Raw genomic sequence first — 18,945 nt, 5'->3', positions numbered from 1 at the left:
ATTATTAAGGGAAAGATGGTTCATTAAGGGAAAGAACCGCCCGCCAATAATACTTTAATTTGTTATTGGATTAACTCTGAAATTAACGTAACTATTACATTTATTGGAAAGATAATAATTTCACTAGCCACAACCAAACCTGATTACTGCCAGACCTGTAGAATCAATTATCACTGTCACAACATGAAGCAGCTAAAACATCTCAAAAAGAAACACATTATACCCTGATCTAAAGAAAATTTAAAACCAATAAGAAAACAGTCCTCTATCAGTCTATTATTCACATATGGAGAAACCATGGAACACTGGTGAATTCCTAAGAAGTGATTCATTTACTAAAATGACTCCAAAAGGGCATGGACAACTCATCCAGGATATCACAAAAAACAAAGAACAACATTTAAAGAACTGCAGGTCTCATTTGCCTCTATTAAGGTCAGTGTTAATGATGCAATAATAAGAAAGAGACTTGGCAAAAATGGTTTCCATGGGAGACTTCCCAAAGTCAAAAAACACTGCTGACCAAACATCACACAAAGGCCTGTCTCACATTTCCCAAAAAACATTTTGATGATCTCCAGGACTTTGGGGGGAAAGAAACTTGTGGACTGACCAGACAAAGAAAAAAAATTGGAAGGTGTCTGTCCCGTTATATTTGGCAAAACAAATGACATAATTTCAGAAAAAGAATATCACACTAAAAGTCAAACATGGTGGTCATTATGTAATGGTCTGGGGCTGCTTCAGGACCTGGACATTTTGCAAGCTGAGATTGTATGGAAGCCATGTAAACATAAATATCTGCTCTACCTGCACAGCTTTTATTGATCCTATCCCCTGTTAATACAGTATACTGTGGTTATGATTAAAATGGCAGAACAACAAAAGAACCCTGAACATAATTAATATATGAACCACATCTGTATTTTAAGATAATTCCTTAAATATAAACGATCAGCACTGAATGGTTTATTGTTGCTGAATATTTCAAACACTGTTTTTTAGGAATGAACTTCAACTTTAACAAAAACGTGGGTGAATGATGAACAAATAGTCATGTGCTCTGTCAGTTGCTGAGGAATAAACATGACATGCCTGTGCTTGTCCAGCTCAAACGTCAAATACTCCTCCCCACAATTTCTCTCTCTGTACATTCAGCCTTTCCTCCAGGCCTGATCCTGTTTTTCTTTGGAGATGATTATCAATCTTCTCCTAAATCATTCTGTCATAGCAGCTACTACTGCACAAACTGAACAATGTAATATAACGTCAGTAAACACATCATTTAAAACTGTATGGAGAACTGAAGTACTAAAGATAGTTCTGCAATAATAGTCATGTCAGTAGTCTGTACAGCTTGGCAGAATTTTAAAGCCCTCATTCAAATCTGAACAATGAATGCAGGAAAACAGGTTCAGAATATTAACATCCTAAACCTGCAAAATGTATGTGTTAAAATTAAAGAGCTGTTGCTGCCTCTAGCATGGATTAGTGCCAGCACATCCTAAGTACAAGACAGAGCTTATCAGTCTATGTGCTAGCTTGATATTTTGATGATATTTTCTTATTTAAAAAACAAAGCACCTAATTAATATGACTGCTGTTTTAAAAGTAGTATATATTTCCATATATACTGCATTTTTATTTACTGCATTACTTACTAACATATAAGGCTACATACAGGTGCATCTCAATATATATATATATATATAATAGAAAAGTTTATTTCAGTAATTCAAGTCAGAAAGTGATACTCATCTACATTAATTACATACAGTAATCAGGTTCAAGCATTTATTTATTTTTTATGTTGATAATGGCTAACAGCTTATAAAAGCCCAAAAGTATGTCTCAGAATATTGTAATATTTACTAAAACCAATTGGTACTTCTGACAGTGTGGGAGGTGTCCTGCTGGAAAATAAAATCTGAATCTTCATAAAGCTGTCAGCAGAGGGAAGCATTATTACATATTCTACATCTGCAAGCGTACAAGACATGGTTGTCTACTTAAAATGACATTATGAGAAAGGAGAGCACTGGTCAGAGAGGCAGGCAAGAGACCAATGGTCACTCTGAAAGAGCTGCAGAAATCCACAGCTCAGGTGGGAGAATCTGTCCAATGGACAACTATAAATCGTGCTCCACAAATCTGTCCTTTATGGAAGAGTGGCATGAAAACCATTGTTAAAAGAAGGACATAAGAAGGGGCATTTGCAGTTTGACGTAAGCCATGTAGGGGACCCATCAAACATGGAACATTTTGGCCTAAATGAAAAGCAATATATGTGAAATTACCCTGAACACACCATCCTCACTGTGAAACATGGTGGTGGCAGCATCATGCTGTAAGAATGCTTTTGGGGGAGCCCATCCCAGCCGGTATCAGATGGAAGACAATTCATCGCAGTTTAAAATCTTAATAAATTACATTTAATTTTGTGGTTGAAAACATTTTAAAGGATATGAATACTTTTGCAAGCCACTGTATGTAAGCATGTTTTAGGGTGACATTGTTTTATTATTATTATTTTTTATGTAACTTTGTTGCTTAAAGCCATAGATTCTAGTTTATCCCTTGATGACAGTCTATTCAGAAAAATACAAAGATATTAGCTACTTCAAAGCACCAAGCACGCAATTATTTGGCTACTTAAAAGTAGCTTAAAATAAATGCTTAACTGCTCAGGTAATGAGTTGTGGCGTGTGTGTGGAGTTTCAAACCATTGAATAAAAATATTGAAATATTAATATTAACACAGGAATTAATGAGGAAAATTCTGTCGTTTACCATTCCTTGGGAAAGACAGGATCATACAGGATCATGTTTCGCCTGTCCCCCAACATAAAGTGGCCCAAAAAAAATTACTCCATCCTGTATCTACCTAATACCTGCCCACGTACAGACTTCATTCAGAAAAGATCAAACAATATATATTTTTTCTTAGTAGTACACAATAAACAAGGTATCTGCACTGAACTACATTAATATGCACACAGTGAAAAGTATACAGTGCTAAAAAGAGGAAGGCATTATCCCATCATCCCCTGCTGGAATAAAGTGTCCTGTACCTGCGGGTTACCTGCTGTATGATGAAGAGGAGGTCTCCACCAATCAGAAAAGGCCAACTAATGTAACCACTTAGACAGGCTTTATAAAAAGGCTGCTGTATACCCAGTATACAGAATTCTAAGTTCACAAAGAAGAGGTAAGATCAAATGTTATGCTTTTTTATATTGTTTTTAAATGTACTATGTCAGTCTGCGGTTTAGTGAAGTGTTAAGGTACTTAATGTAAGTTTAATATCAGCATAAATTTGTATTTTTCATCAGTATTTTATGTATAATATTTAGCTTTTTGCCCTTTTTCTTTGTGCGTGCAGTCACAGATAATAATTATACATTATTTTATTTCCTTGTTCTTTTACTGAACTCCAAAGCATGTGTTTTGGCCTTTGATACATTTTCTAGGAATTTTTTCTAGGAATTTGGGATTCTACTTAGTGATTAAAATCAGTGTCTTGTTAATCATGTCTACATTGTTTACAGGGAAGTGTAGATTTGGAGTATCTGAAAAAACAGTCAGTAATATAAAGATATTTGACAGACAATCACAAAGTATAGAGTTCAGTTATTTATTGGGAATGTGTATTTACTCCACCACCCTTTTCTGTCCTATGGAGAAGCTGCAGCAGTATAGCTCTCAAAAAACCGACTCATTTAAAGTGTTTCAGATTTTGTGTTTAGTTTTTAGGAAGCCAGTTTTTCTGCTGAAATCTGTTGCAAGACTTTATTTTTTTGTTTGATTATTAATTTATCAGCAGTGACTCAATGAATCAAACCTAGTACAGATATACTGATAAATATCACTATTTCGTACAAAATTTATAATTTGTATATTGTAAAATAAATCTGAATGAATGAAGGCCATTTTAAGTATGTTTTTACAAAAAAAAAGGTCTTTAAACTATTTAAAATAATGCTTACATCATCATGAGCCAGTGGGTAGGGAAAAAAATATTAATTAACCAATATTATCATGTTATACATTCTCCTCTTATCACCCTTACCAATCAGAATCACTCAGAGATCCTCCCTGAATATTATTATTATTATTATTATTATTATTATTATTATTATTATTATATTATATGCATTACTTTTTATCTGTAACTTGGTATTGTTTCTCTCTTTATTTTAGTTCCAACACTACGAGGATGCATCTAGCCTTTTTCGCTGTGTGCTTCAGCACAGTATTTGCTGCTTCAGGTCTGGACCATGACTTAGACAACAACTGGGAACAGTGGAAGAAGATTAACAGTAAAAAGTACCAAGAGGTATGTTTGACATCCTTTTCCCTCTCAATCCACCTCAATCCAGTTTAAATGATGTTTCTTATAGATAGGTAGGTGGTGGACTGAGTTTCTCATCTTTAAATGCAGAAGGAAGAAGGATGGAGGAGAGGGATCTGGGAGAATAACTTTAAAAAGATTGTGATGCACAACATTAACAACTCCCTGGGCATTCTCCCCTACCGCCTTGGAATGAACCGCTTTGGAGACATGGTAAATCTGCATAGCCTCTGTGATAAAACAGCAGAAGTAAACTGCTAGCTGAAAATTTCAAAAAATTAGGATTGCAAAACTATATATCAGTATTCATAGATTTGCCAAATTTTATTGCAGACCAATGAGGAATTTAAGCAGATCAGGAACGGCTTCAAGCAAATAAACGAGAAGGTCAGGCGTTCTGTGTTCATTGTGCCTGATTTCCCAGCGGCCCCAGCCCAGGTGGACTGGAGAGAGAAAGGATACGTCACCCCTGTCAAAGATCAGGTAAGCTGCGCTGTTTAGTAGGAAGGCCTCAGGTTCTTTTTCTTGGGCTGAAGCTTTTGTTTACCACTCTATAAGTTAAAACTGGTCTGACTACATTGGTGAGGACGGTGGCGATGCAGTTAATGACTAAGTGTATATAAAACTTTTTAACAGAGGTATGATCCGTCTTTAGAGAAGATTAAATGTTTAGATAATGTTCTTTGTTCTGATTTTAGGGCGATTGTGGTTCTTGCTGGGCGTTCAGCACCACTGGAGCCTTGGAAGGTCAGCAGTTCAAAAAGACTGGCAAGTTGGTGTCCCTCAGTGAGCAGAACCTGGTGGACTGTTCCCGTCCAGAAGGTAATGAGGGCTGCAATGGAGGCCTCATGAACCTGGCTTTCCAGTACATTCAGAATCGAGGTGGCCTGAATTCAGAGGGTTCCTACCCTTACCTTGGAACCGTAAGTCTGTTTACCCGCTTACATATAGTGTTATGAATATACTTCAATTTTGGAAGGAGAAACATGCCTAAAGCCTCTTAATCTAACATCCTATTAAATTCAATCCATACCTTTCTCCCATGTTTAAAATCCTTTTTTTAGGATTCTACAGCCCACCGGCCAATTGTGTATCGCGCAGCTTAATTTAGGGTGTGTCGGTGTGTCTTCAGTATTTTGAGATTGCAAACAATACGCCTTGCTAGGCTCGAAACTTGCAAAAGGCATGTGTTTTGGGCATCACTTGAAATAAACCAATCAGCGTGTCATTTGCCATTCTCTTTAAGAGCTGAGTGCGTACTGGTTTTGGCGCGTCGATATCTTAACAGCGCGGCACTTCCTACAACAAGCAGAAGCTACACAAACTTCAGCTCAAAAAGTTACAATATAAATTCTTTCTTTTTTTAGGATGACCAACCTTGCAACTACAATCCTAATGACAACAGTGCTGCCATTAACAATGGCTTTGTGGATATCTCTAGTGGAACAGAAAATGACCTGATGAAAACAGTGGCTGCAATCGGTCCAGTGTCTGTGGCCATTGATGCTGGACATGAGTCCTTCCAGTTCTACCAGTCCGGTAAGCTGCACTGCCTTGTGCTAAAGAGATTTAAATAACGAGGGGGTTCTGTCACACCTGCTTTGGTTGATCCAAACTTTCAGACTTTTCAGTTTGGGTCCGAACCAAAAAAGCTAATGTGAAAGGGGCCGTGAACCACAGTTTGAACCAAAGGACCAGAGTTTGGTTTCAGCCCAGATCTGCTGAACCATGGTCCGGTTCTCCTGCATTATGAAAAGCCTTTTTTTAGATAGATCATACTTTCAGACCAGTTACAGAAAGTTGAGGAGGTCTAGACCAGAGTGTGACCAGAATGTGTGTTGTGCCGAAATCCAACTCCCCTTGGCATGCAGACACAACAAATAGCATTTTGGACACAAACATGTATTTACTTTAATAGTATATTAACACTTATTCATACACAGAATAAAGGAATCTGAGGAAATGTTTTTACACTCATTCTGCTGTGGGGTATATGTGTAATTGAAGGCTAGTCTGATTCTGACAGAGAGCTAGAATTCGTCACAACACCTGGCAAAAGCAACTCTCCGAATTCATATCTAATATTCTACAAACTAGTTAATATAAAGTACAGAGAGACTCCACCCATGTAGCTGATGACGACAGAACGTAGTAAAGTTATTTAGTCTTCTCACTAAACTGCACTAACTAACCAGACACAAAGTGTACACAATGTAGCAAAGACATCACAAAAAGTGATTCATAACTCAAACAGTCAGTGAAAGATAGCATGCTAGCTGGACCTCTTTTGCCCTGGAGCTATCCATTAATATGTATCTGGCCTTCATTATTCTCAGGCATTTATAATGAGAAGGACTGTAGCAGTGACGAATTGAATCATGGCGTTCTGGTGGTTGGTTATGGGTTCCAGGGTGAAGATGTAGAAGGCAAGAGGTACTGGATTGTCAAGAACAGGTATGAGAGGCTGCTACATTCTTTACATTTATGACAATTAAATTAAAAGATATTTATAGCAAACGGTGAAGGTTTTTGTAAGTCTACATCACAATAACTGATCAGATTCTCACAAAAGAAAAGCAAAAATAACAGACACTTTTTAAAAATTTTAACTTTATATACAAACTGAACTAATATAAATGGTAGACTGTAAAGTATACGAAACTAATACTGTATTCAAATTTGAATCATTCATTATCGTTATCATTCATCAATCCTAAGCAATTCTATATATGGTCTTTAACCCTTTCTTTGATCTGATTCCAGCTGGGGTAAGGACTGGGGTGATGATGGCTACATCTATATGGCCAAGGATCAACAAAACCAATGTGGTATTGCTACAGCAGCAAGCTACCCGCTCATCTCTTAGGAGATCAACTCCGTTACCTAGCAAAATCATTAAAATACCATCAGTGTGTTACTATAATTTACTGTGAGAGGGATCTCTTCAGCACTGTTACTTAATAAAGTGCACCACCATGCGCCATGAATGTAATGTGGATTTTTATGCCAAACTCACTGTTAAAGGGAATTTACTCAAAAGTGTATAAAAAATAAACTGTATGTGTTTTATGTACATAGTTTTTTGTTTTACAGATTAAATTCCAAAATGTAAACGACGAAACACTTAAAAACACTAATTGGAGTTGAACACCTCTGTTATCTATAATTTTTTTCTGTACTGGAGAGGTGGAATGTTTATGTATTTTAATATCTTATTTATTAATTTATCTGTATTGTGCAAAGGCCTTAGTTTGTTAGTCGCATTTCCTTGAACTGCCTGTGAATCAATGAGATGATCATGGGCCATGTCTACATATAAGCAGCCCATGACCCTGTCACTAGTATATCAGTACTGTCATGCTAAGACCTTTTATCTCAGTTTTTACTTTGTTATTTACATGTTGGTGTTTGGCGGGGTTGAGATCAGGGTTCTCTGCACCACTCTTTACTGAGCTTACTTTGTGTACCAGGCCACAGTCATGCTGAAACAGAAGTTGGTCTTTCTCTGTTTCCATAAAGTTGGAATCATGCAAAATTTTAAAGTTTTCCTAAACCAACACATTTTGACATGATAAATGGATTTAATGAAACAAAACCATGCAGCACCTCATAGCAAATGCTGGTTAAACAAATGCTACATCCACTAACAGAAATAGAGCCAATCATTAGACAACCAATACAATATGTAAACAATCCACAAAATGAAACCTACCTTCCACAACATCTGGGATTTGAACGGAACAGTTTTGTCCATCGCAAGGCTTCTATTTCATCCTTTGGGTACATAAAAAACAGAACAATGGCAGCTGATGAGATGGGGTTCATAAAAAGTGGGCTTAAGTATGCTTACATTATTTTCCCATTATTTTGAGGATCTAATTTGTAATTTTAAGATGCTAAGTCATTATTTTGAGATACTATGTCATAATTTTGAGATACTAAAATCATTGTGTTTAAATACTAATTCATTATTTTGATATTTAATCTTATTATTTTAAGATGCAAAATCATATTTTTGAGATGCTATCTTGTTATTTTGAGATGCTAAGTCATTATTTTGAGATGCTGTCTAAGTATTTTAAGGTACTAAGTTATAATTTTAAAATGCATCTCATCATTTTGTCATAATTTTGAGTTAAGTCAAAATGTTTAGATATCAAGTAAATATTTTGAGATGATATCTCATTAAGATATACTAAGTTATTATTTTTAAGGTAATAGTAAATTGTACAGAAGAAATTATTCGCTGGGGGAAAAAATATTCCAAAAGAAAAAAAAAACTTCAAATAAGACTCAATCTCTCAATATAACGACTCTGTATATCAAATTGCTGATGTAGGGTCCTAAAATAATGACATATATTATTTTTATTCAGCAATTAATTTAATAACGAAAAACTAATATGTAGTAGATTTTTTTTATTTTAATTGGCAGGAATGGGCTTCCATACATATCCACCACAGAGCAGGTATCATTTGAGGTGGTGGTGTTTTTGAATTAGCATTTTTTATGCCTTTGTAGGTCCACGTTTTTTAAAAACCTACTAGGTTAGCTGAATAAGTTAGCTGAGGTGTTGCTAAATGTAGCACAGGGCCTCTAGCTCTAGCTAGCTAACTAGGTAGGTATCTGTAGCTATCTAACACCAACACTAGCTGATTAATTTATTTCTCAAACTGACCCAGATATAGAGATATGTGTTAAACTACGGGCCAGCTAACCAGATGCTAGCTAATATACACATCAAAATATTTCCTTACTCACCTTTAAACACTCAATTTAAGATGTGAAGAGGTTCCTAATTCCAGTTCCAATTAATTGGCTAAGGGTAGCTAACCTAACTCTAACATGAGGAAAATTAAATGTTGAAACCTTTTTTCAGTCATAGTGAGCTCAGTAATGTAAATAAACTTAATATTTTACTTAAATATTAGTAAATAACTATGAATAATAATAAAATATCAGCAGTATATAGCTAATATTAGCTAAGCTAAATGTTAATAATGTGAATATAAGCTAACCCTGAAAATGTGAAAAACAGGTTTTTAACGGTCGTGTTTTAAAAGCCTTTGAAGAAAAGCCTTTGAAGTTAGGAGAGATCTCGCGCTGCAAAACCAACCAATTAGGGCTGGTATTTGGACAAGTTCCGCCCATTCCGTGTTTTAATAGGTCTGAAAGCCTGTCAGTCATGCGGAGTTCTTTTTCATTATTTAGGTCATTATTTAATTATTTCCAGTTTCAGCACACACTGCCTTCTCAGTTGTTTAATAATGCTTAATTTGGTTTATTCTTACTAAACTGAAACTTTACACACATATATATTCTTACCACAACAACAACAAAAACAACAGCAACAACAATAATACTATTCATAATTATAATTATAATAATAATAAAATATTGCTGGACAATGTAAAAAAGAATAATAATATTTATCGCAATAGAAAATATTTAAATAAGGGTGAAATATTAGGCTACATTAGTCAAGTCAAGAGGCTTTTATTGTTATTACATCTGAGTACAGGAACACAATGTAAAGAATTTACGTTCCTCCAGAAACATGGTGCAACATGGAACAACAAAACAGTAAGAAATGTTCATTGGCAAGATAAGATTATTTATTTTTTATTTTAATTTGTATTACTTGCTACACTCAATCAACAAAGTATCTGTCTATCATTTACCTATCTAGGGTTTCCACCCTTCCAATAAATTATGGCATCATCCTTTATTTACTATTTTTTTTTAAAATATTGTAAAATGTCTAAATTCTCTTAATATTTACATTTAAGAAAATGTTTTACTTAAAACAGTGTTTTAATTGTTGATTTAAGGTCATGAAACAAAACTCAGTTGAAGTGACTGAAATGTTGTGGAAATATTGCTTTGCTGTTTGGGATTTTATCTACACTGCCTGAATTTAAAAAAGAGTTGCCACCAAAAAATCCATTGATGGAATAACCTGGTCTATATTTAGTATATTCATGTAGTCAGCTGACCTCATTCTTTCAGCACATACTGTTGCTGAACCTAGACCTGCAGACCAACTGCAGCAACCCTAGATCATTTTTTTATAGTTACATCCAGTTTCCCATTTTTGTTTGGCTGGGCAGTGTATAAAAACTGTATAAACTGGATTTTCATTGCTTGAAAATAAATTATTTATATTTTATGTAAATCTCAAATAATAAAAAAAAACTGTAATTTCATCTTCCTGTGGGTGGAGCTGTGTATTTGTCTTTGTGGGAACTGTATCTATTTCCACAAATTATTAATAATGTATTCCATGTGTAAGTCTATACGTATACAGTGTACAGTGCCTCAGCTGTCTCACATATACTGTCAGTTTAATGTCTATGAAGTTCTGAATGTTAGCAGCTAAAACAGGGCCTTTGTCCTTTTTTATTTTTATATTTTTTACATTGTAAAATGGCAGATTTGTAAAATATACATTCAACAGTTCTATAAATCATTTTTATATATCACAAGATATATACGCATTTTGGGTGATTTGTCATTTGTAAGTGTTTTGAAGATGTCATTATGTATGGATTTTTTTTTCCGAACAAACTTCTGCACACACAAAAGGGTGGCTGTGGTCAAAAACTTGCTTTAGTTTCTGTTCTATTGTTCAAAAGTTTCTCATAAGTTTCCACCATGAGCGTGAAGGGAAATAATCTCAAAATAAATCTTGCAGTCTTGTAATTAGCAAAGACAATGAGTAATAACTTTAGATGTGAGAAAGTGTCAGACATAATTCTTTTAAAAGAATTTGAATTTTCAGAATCCTTCCAAAAACATTTAATGTACAGATGGCATTCAGCCTACTTAAAGCCACAATATTATGAAAGCATGAAAGACGGTTACGTGTCCATAATGTCTTCTTTTTCTTAAAAAAATATATAGAGAGATATTTTGTCATCATAGGCATTGAAATTATAAAATAAAAGGGTTAGATTTTTGTTTTACATGTATACTGACAGATTTGGTAGCAGTTGCTAACTGTGAATCATTAGCATGTAAACATGTAGGCAACTGTTTTTAATGGTAGTTGGTCATCTCTTGATCACAGTCTATCCAGCAGAAGACAAAGTAATTTGTACCTTCATTTCTATTCAAATATCCATCTACTTTAACAGCAGATTAAGATGAAAGCTTTAATGGTCAGGCAGTGAGATTACATTAGCTCCACTTTTCACAAGCATCTGTGATAAGCTTATCATCTTCAAGAACTTGTCTTAGCTGTGATGTCTTGAGTTTCAGTCCATGTATGCATATGAATGCTCTGATCAGACCTATTGATCATCAATGGATCATTAATCACAATTCTCACAGCACACCAAGATCTTATGTTACAGCATCAGTAATAAACAGGTGGTTTGAGGTTTATGTATACAAGTTGTTTTTGCTGACTTTTTTTTGTATTGACGTTTTAGGTCACACTGGAACAGCAATGTTTAGTCATGAGTTGATGAAGAAAATGTTGGCGTTTCACATTTCTTGACGGACAGAATCATTCATGTTTTGTCTAAAAAGTTGCAAAATAAGTGGCACAGTGGTCATGTTTACATTGTTTACAAATCTACACGCAAAAAACACAGAACTGAAACGTGGGAAACGAAGCACACGAAACACAAGTAGGCACTTTGTTTTGGTCATTGTGGTTAGTCACATCTTTATGAAATGTGACCTGGGACAGGTTGCAGTAGGTTAACTCATCTGATACTTGTTTGTGACTGTTTACACATTAACAAAACAATGTAATGTACTTTGATATAGCCCATTATTTCAGTCTGCTTTACTCAGTGAGCGACATTAATGTGTTTCAATACCTTTTTTTTAAGTTTTAATATTTTAAGCACTTTTAGATACAAAACCTATTTTTATTTTCAAACAAAAAAAATATTGTTCCTCTCCAATGGAGAAATTAATAACAAATAATTGTTCTAAAAAAGAATTCTCTAAATTACTTGGAATAAAGTCTTATTTTACATTACATTCCATTTAAAATTTGTAAGATGCATGTTTTTCATTGAACAGCGACAATATATTCATTTTTGCTGATTTTTACTTTTTCCACGCTATTTGAATCTGTCCATTGTCCTTTTTAATTATGTCAATCTTTCATTATGATTGGACCAACAGTATGTATCCAAAATGATCTAGAATATAATATTGTTTAACATTTAAGTATATTTACTAATCACACATTCTGAAGTTTTAAACCATCACAGCCATTGACACCTTCAACATTATCCACAGAGTCACTGTACCAGAATAAAATGTAATCTTTTCAATGCATAAACCTAGTATACTAATTTTTGCTGTTTTTTACCTTTGAATTAATGTGAAGCTTTACATTGTCCTTTTCATTATGTCAAACATTCATTATGACTGGACCAATAGACATTTTCCAAAATACCTAGAATAAAATATTTCCAAAAATATTTATCTTTATTTTCATTGTATACTAATTTTTGCTGATTTATACATTTTGACTTCATTTGAATCTGGTGGATGCCCTTCACATTGCACTAATCAATAGCAATGATTCAAAATGACTTGTAAACTTCAATTAAACATTTGATTAAACAGCTTCAATTAAACATCAAGAAGATTTTTTTTTTGCTTCTCCTGTTAAATTGATGTTTTAGAAAAATGAGATTTTTGCATGACTGCAATGAAATGTACTGAGTGAACTGTACTGTACTGTATACAATGCCAAAAAACAAAACAAGACTTACCACTAAACTATTTTTTAATGTACAGGGGTGATTATATTATTTTCAGTATATCATATAAAGACAGTAGTTAAGAAAATACACACCATTCATTATATACATTAAGACATTCATTAATAAAAAAAAAAAATATATATATATATATATATGAATACATTTGTACACACAGCTGGTATATATTCATGTAATGTGAATAATATAAGTTCTAATCTATAGCTCTAGGGGAAAATAAGAGATCACTTACAAATTATGTTAAGTTTTTTTTATTTTATCTAATTAAAAACCTCTGAAATATAATCAAGAAAAGGATGGATGATCACCAGCCATCAAACCAAGCTGAACCGCTTGAATTTTCGCACCAGGAGTCACATAAAGTTATCCAAAAGCAATGTGTAAGACTGGTGGAGGAAAGCATGCCAAGATGCATTAAACTGTAATTTAAAAAAAGGTTATTCCATCAAATACTGATTTCTGAACTCTAAAAAAATCTTATGAATATGAACTTGTTTTCTTTGCATCAGGTCTGAAAGTTCTACATCTCTTTTGGTATTTTAGCCATTTCTCGTGTTCTGCAAATAAATGCTCTAAATGATAATATTTCTATTTGGAATTTGGGAGAAAAGTTGTCCGTAGTGTATAGAATAAAACAACAATGTTCATTTTACTCAAACACATATAAAAGGCAAAATCAGATAAACTGATTCAGAAACTGAAGTGGTTTTATTTTTGTTTCAGAGCTGTAAGTTTATAAGTTAATAATATAAGTTCTTTAAAAAATATCCTTTAAAAGTATACATGTCTTTGCTGATGTGTGGCTTTTGTTGTTTAGTGGTATGTTTAATAAAAAACTCTCAGGTCGATGCAGAATACTCTTAAATCCAGTTTTTGCTGCTTAAAAAACAAAAAGCTGAAATCCTGTTGTCTTCATCTGCTGGGAAGCGGAGTCACGTGCCTGCAGATCACATGCTGTATGATGAGTTCATGTGGGCGGGGCGAGTATGAATCGCGTCAACCAATCAGAGAAGGCCTGTCTGTAGCTGCTCAGACTGGCTTTAAAAACAGGCTGCTGTTTCCAGCCGAGTATCCACCATTCTCAACTCCAAGACTATACACAGAGGAGGTAAGGAGGAGGTTTTATACATTAAATATATAATTTAATATATTGTTATATTGGATTATGATGTTTAGTGAAGCGTTAATAGTGTTTCATTCTCATCTTAATTTTTTTTAAAGAATTGTAACGTTATTTTAACGTTATTGGGGTTAGCTAACTAACCAGGCAAAAGTCTTTTGTTAGTTATTAGCTAGGTTAGCTAATATAGTTTTTAAGAACAATTTAACCTTTTTTTTTAGTCTGTGCAGCGCTGCAAGCTCAGTAATAATGTTATAGCCGCTCGTTTTCTTGTATTTCCTCTCCGTTTTCCTGATTTCCTCGGCCCGAGTTTCGCTCTTTGTTTCGTTTTCCTGGGAAACGGTTTGGGATTCTGTTCCAAGTCGTAACCGCGACCGAGCCCTGCGCCCTGTTCACCGTGTTTTCAGGCCTGGCTCTGCACAGCTAGCTACAAATCCTGTAAAAATAATACTCACTAATATAAAATGATGTAAAGTAGTTAATATTGAGATATTCAGCCGGTAACTGGTAACGGGTAACCACTAGCTCGGTTGGAAAAGTATGGCGGTCAGCTGTTGTTGTTTCTCTATAGGGAATGTTGTTTATTTACTCCGCCGTCTTCCTCGGCTGTCTGCAGTCCCCCAGACCGCCTGTTTTAAAGCGTTTATCTCAATAGATGTCGTGTTTATTTCAGGATGAATGCATGCGTTTCTGGGTTTGAGTCTCAGTGTTTCGAAATGCTGATCTCTGATGTAAGTCTTCAATTTTCCCTGCAGTTTAATGAAACATTTATCAGCAGTGACGCAGTGGATCAAACCCAGCCCAGTGCTAGTGAACTCTGTGAATAACACTATAGCCAGTGTTTACCAGACTAGCAGTGGCTATATATTTTAATTTTATATTATAATTTAGCTGATTTTTACTTTTGAGACCGTTAAAATCTGTCCTTTTTCATAATGCTTAACTTTCATTATGATTTGAACTAGCAGTAATTTTCCAAAATGATCTAGAATAAATATTTTTAAACATTTAAGTATATTTAGTAAGAATACATTCTGAAGTGTTAAACCCTCACAGACAATGACCCCATCAACATTTTCCACACATTCCAAAATGTTTTTATGCAAAAAACCTAGAATGCTAATTTTTACGCTTTTTTACTTTTTGACATGATTTAAATCTGCTTGTTGTCCTTTTCATAATGTCAAACTTTTATTATGATTGGACCAACATAATCTACATTATCTCCATTTGGTCTGTTAAATTGTCGCCTTGGAAAATAGAAGCTTTTGCCAGGACAGCAGTGGAATTTGCTGTGTTGACTGAACTATAAACTATGCACAAAAAAAAATTAAAATGTACACCCTGTTCAAAAAAAAAATCAGCTTGTTGAAACATTTATCAGCCCAGCACAGCCATTAGTCAGCATAGTGTTATCTAGCCAGTGTTTACTAGGCTGGCAGGCAATACAGTTTAAGCTAAATAAACTCTTCTTTGACAAAGTAAAAGCATTTAAAATATGATTAAACCCCTGCAAGTTTTTGAAGCAGATATTGTAAATTATAGGCAGGCAGTAAAATAAAATTTCAGGGTATTTTTGCAACAATCATTTTAAAAAAATATTGAGTTATACACAACAAAATAATCTAAAGTTTTTATTTAATATGTTTAATACATTCACAATGAGAAAAAAAACTACCACAAAACTGCAGTGCAGCACTTTTTAAATACGATTTCAGCATGTTTCAACAAAAAAGGGTGTTTTTTCTTTAGACATTTTGCAATATCTGCTTAGTTAGACTTCAAACTAACTATTTCTATGATGCAAATTATAGGATGGCACTAAAATAACAAAAAAAAATAATTCAGGGTATTTTTATGATTTATTTTATACCCTCAAGGTTTTTTTTTATTTGTAAACAGTCAACACCATTGAAAGTGATGCAGATCTTGTTGTTTACACTCATCAAAATTGACCCAATGTCTTCTAATTACACCCCTCTGCACCAGTGGGAAAAAATGATGTAAACCCATAATTTTTTTTGGCCTATTGAAAGAATAGCCTTGAATAACTTTCCTGTGTTTCTTTTTCAGTTCCAACACTATGAAGATGTATCTAGCACTTTTCGCTGTGTGCCTCAGCACAGTATTTGCTGCTCCAAGTCTGGACCGTGATTTAGACGACCACTGGGAACAGTGGAAGAAGTGGCACAGTAAAAAATACCACGAGGTATGTTTCACAACCTGTTTCTGCTCAGTTTGCTTGTTTTTCATAGAGAAGTTGGTGGTGGTCTGAGTTTCACATTTCATTACAGAAGGAAGAGGGATGGAGGAGAATGGTGTGGGAAAAGAACTTGAAAAAGATCGAGATGCACAACCTTGATCACTCTCTGGGAATTCACACTTACCGCCTGGGAATGAACCACTTTGGAGACATGGTAGGACCATAAAGTTGCTGTAGTAGGACAACAGATTAACTTCTTATTTTTTCAAATGTGACAAGAGCAATGCTCAATATTTACAATTGCTTCATTTCTTTGCAGACCCATGAGGAATTCAGGCAGATCATGAACGGGTACAAGCACAAGAAGGAAAGGAAGGTCAGGGGTTCTGTGTTCATGGAGCCCAACTTCCTGGAGGCCCCAGCCCAGGTGGACTGGAGAGAGAAGGGATACGTCACCCCCGTAAAAGATCAGGTAAGCTAACCAGTCCGTAGAATGAAAGTGGTCTGATTTATTAAAATGAGCTGTTCAGAAAACTATAAAACCCATAAATAATGTTATAATTATTAAAAAAAGAACATACCATAGCTAGAAGTATAATCCAGCTCAAGACAAGTCAAAGTGCCTACGTGGCCTGTTTTTATCAGTTGGTAACAGTCATGTTCTAATGATTTTGTCATTTTAGGGCGAATGTGGTTCTTGCTGGGCGTTCAGCACCACTGGAGCCATGGAGGGTCAGCAGTTCAGAAAGACCGGAAAGTTGGTGTCCCTCAGTGAGCAGAACCTGGTTGACTGTTCCCGCCCTGAAGGTAATGAGGGCTGCAATGGAGGTCTCATGGACCAAGCCTTCCAGTACATCAAGGACCAAGGTGGTCTGGACACAGAGGACTCTTACCCTTACCTTGGAACTGTAAGTCTGCTTTCTTTCTTATTACGAATAATCTAACAAATTGTAGGTCAAAACTCTTAATGTTTTTTTTTTTTTTGTTGTTGTTCCTGATCCTTTAATTAATTTTTTTTTATTGCAATTTTTAAAAAATTATAATTCTTTTTGTTTTTTCAGGATGACCAGCCCTGCCACTACGATCCCCAAAACAGCGCAGCCAATGACACTGGCTTCGTTGACATCACCAGTGGAAAGGAACATGCCCTGATGAAAGCAGTGGCTTCAGTTGGTCCAGTGTCTGTGGCCATTGATGCTGGACATGAGTCCTTCCAGTTCTACCAGTCAGGTAAGCTGCACCAACATGTGGTTTTAAAGAAACTCTGCCACTGTAGAATGTCTTAGTTCTGCAGACTAGTGCATTGTATCACATCTGGCAGTAAAATACTTATTGCTCAATTAGCAGTTATGCTTCAATTGCTCAGCAAAATGTGGCATGCTAGCCTGACCACGCTGTGCTGTCTGTAGAGCTCTCTTTTTAATGGGTCTGACCTTAATTTTCCTCAGGTATCTACTATGAGAAGGACTGCAGCAGTGAGGAGCTGGACCATGGTGTTCTGGTGGTTGGTTATGGGTTCCAGGGTGAAGATGTCGATGGCAAGAAGTACTGGATCGTCAAGAACAGGTATGAGCAGCTACTGCCTACTTTACATTAAAGTAGTGACTTCCCCAATGTTGGCAACTGTTTTGAAGGATTTTTATCTGCCTTTTTGTTCAGTTAACTGCCATATTTAGCCCAATGGCCTGGAGGCTGGTTCTTGCAAAGTAAAAGTCACAAGACGGTATTAAAGAATGCTCCATTTGATGCTAAACCTAGAACACAAACAAGAATATTGTAAGGATAGCTGGAATAGCTGTAACCTTGTTTTTAAATGTTTTGAGAGGAAATTAATGCTCATCAAACCCTTATAATAATTATCAACTTGACCAAAATGCTTTTTCTCAAAGTGTACTAATCTTTTAAAAAGAAAAATACTTCACATATTGTTCATACATGTCCCAGCTGTTTTGGCATTATGACTCATTATGTAACAATTAAAAATGTACTGCAATAATTAAGTTTCCTAACTGTCTTCATTTTGCTTGCAGCTGGAGCGAGAACTGGGGTGACAAGGGATACATCTACATGGCCAAGGACAGACACAATCACTGTGGTATTGCTACAGCAGCTAGCTACCCACTAGTCTAACAAGAGAGTGACTCCGTTACACGACAGTTTCTTCAAAACAACATGGTGTTATAGTTCACTACTATGAGGCTCTCTTCTGCACTGTTGCTCTGTGAAGTGCACCAGTGCAGTGAAGAGCTAGTCAACAGAGCTACAGGAAATGTAATCCAGCCTGAATGAGGCTTTGGTATGAATGGATTGCCTATATGCCTGTACTGTTGGTTTTTATGTGAAAAACACTGTCATAGGGAATTTATGCAATTGTTTTTAGTGAGTAGAGAATTTTGTTGATTTTTTATTTTTCTGCCTAATGTATATAATGTTCATTTTAAAGAGGTGTTACTTGCCAAAATGTTAATGTTTTTTTTTTTTCTACTTTCACAACTGATTAAACCTGTGGAAAAGAAACAAA

At 35.0% G+C, this 18,945-nt stretch overlaps 1 protein-coding gene and 1 long non-coding RNA gene across 4 annotated transcripts in view; one reads left to right on the top strand and one right to left on the bottom strand.

The window, feature by feature from the left end:
* LOC111190990 (uncharacterized) overlaps positions 1-9,201 on the bottom strand; it is a 21,820-nt gene extending 12,619 nt beyond the window's left edge. Inside the window, exons 1-2 of the long non-coding RNA XR_002649284.2 lie at positions 9,113-9,201; positions 8,064-8,125 (exon numbers count right to left, since the gene is read on the bottom strand). This is a non-coding gene — a long non-coding RNA (uncharacterized LOC111190990). The remainder of the gene's footprint in view (positions 1-8,063; positions 8,126-9,112) is intronic.
* Positions 3,167-18,945, top strand: ctsla (cathepsin La). 3 transcript variants are annotated; one of them, XM_007257721.4, is made up of 8 exons: positions 3,167-3,208; positions 4,201-4,336; positions 4,442-4,564; positions 4,685-4,834; positions 5,050-5,274; positions 5,719-5,890; positions 6,688-6,805; positions 7,115-7,424. In XM_007257721.4, the coding sequence occupies exons 2-8, from the start codon at positions 4,217-4,219 to the stop codon at positions 7,215-7,217; spliced, it is 1,011 nt and encodes a 336-aa protein (XP_007257783.3). In that variant the 5' UTR covers positions 3,167-3,208; positions 4,201-4,216; the 3' UTR covers positions 7,218-7,424. The 3 variants fall into 3 exon arrangements, with proteins under 3 accessions (XP_007257783.3, XP_049326494.1, XP_007257747.3); XM_007257685.4 differs by lacking the exons at positions 3,167-3,208; positions 4,201-4,336; positions 4,442-4,564; ... (3 more) ...; positions 6,688-6,805; positions 7,115-7,424 and adding exons at positions 14,101-14,209; positions 16,295-16,430; positions 16,516-16,638; ... (3 more) ...; positions 17,873-17,990; positions 18,455-18,945; XM_049470537.1 differs by lacking the exons at positions 3,167-3,208; positions 4,685-4,834; positions 5,050-5,274; ... (1 more) ...; positions 6,688-6,805; positions 7,115-7,424 and adding exons at positions 16,744-16,896; positions 17,108-17,332; positions 17,486-17,654; positions 17,873-17,990; positions 18,455-18,945.

Source organism: Astyanax mexicanus, chromosome 22 (genome assembly GCF_023375975.1).
Source record: "Astyanax mexicanus isolate ESR-SI-001 chromosome 22, AstMex3_surface, whole genome shotgun sequence".
Lineage (NCBI taxonomy): Eukaryota > Metazoa > Chordata > Actinopteri > Characiformes > Acestrorhamphidae > Astyanax > Astyanax mexicanus.
The sequence above is the reverse complement of the archived record's forward strand: the minus strand, read 5'-3'. Positions and strand labels throughout refer to the sequence as shown.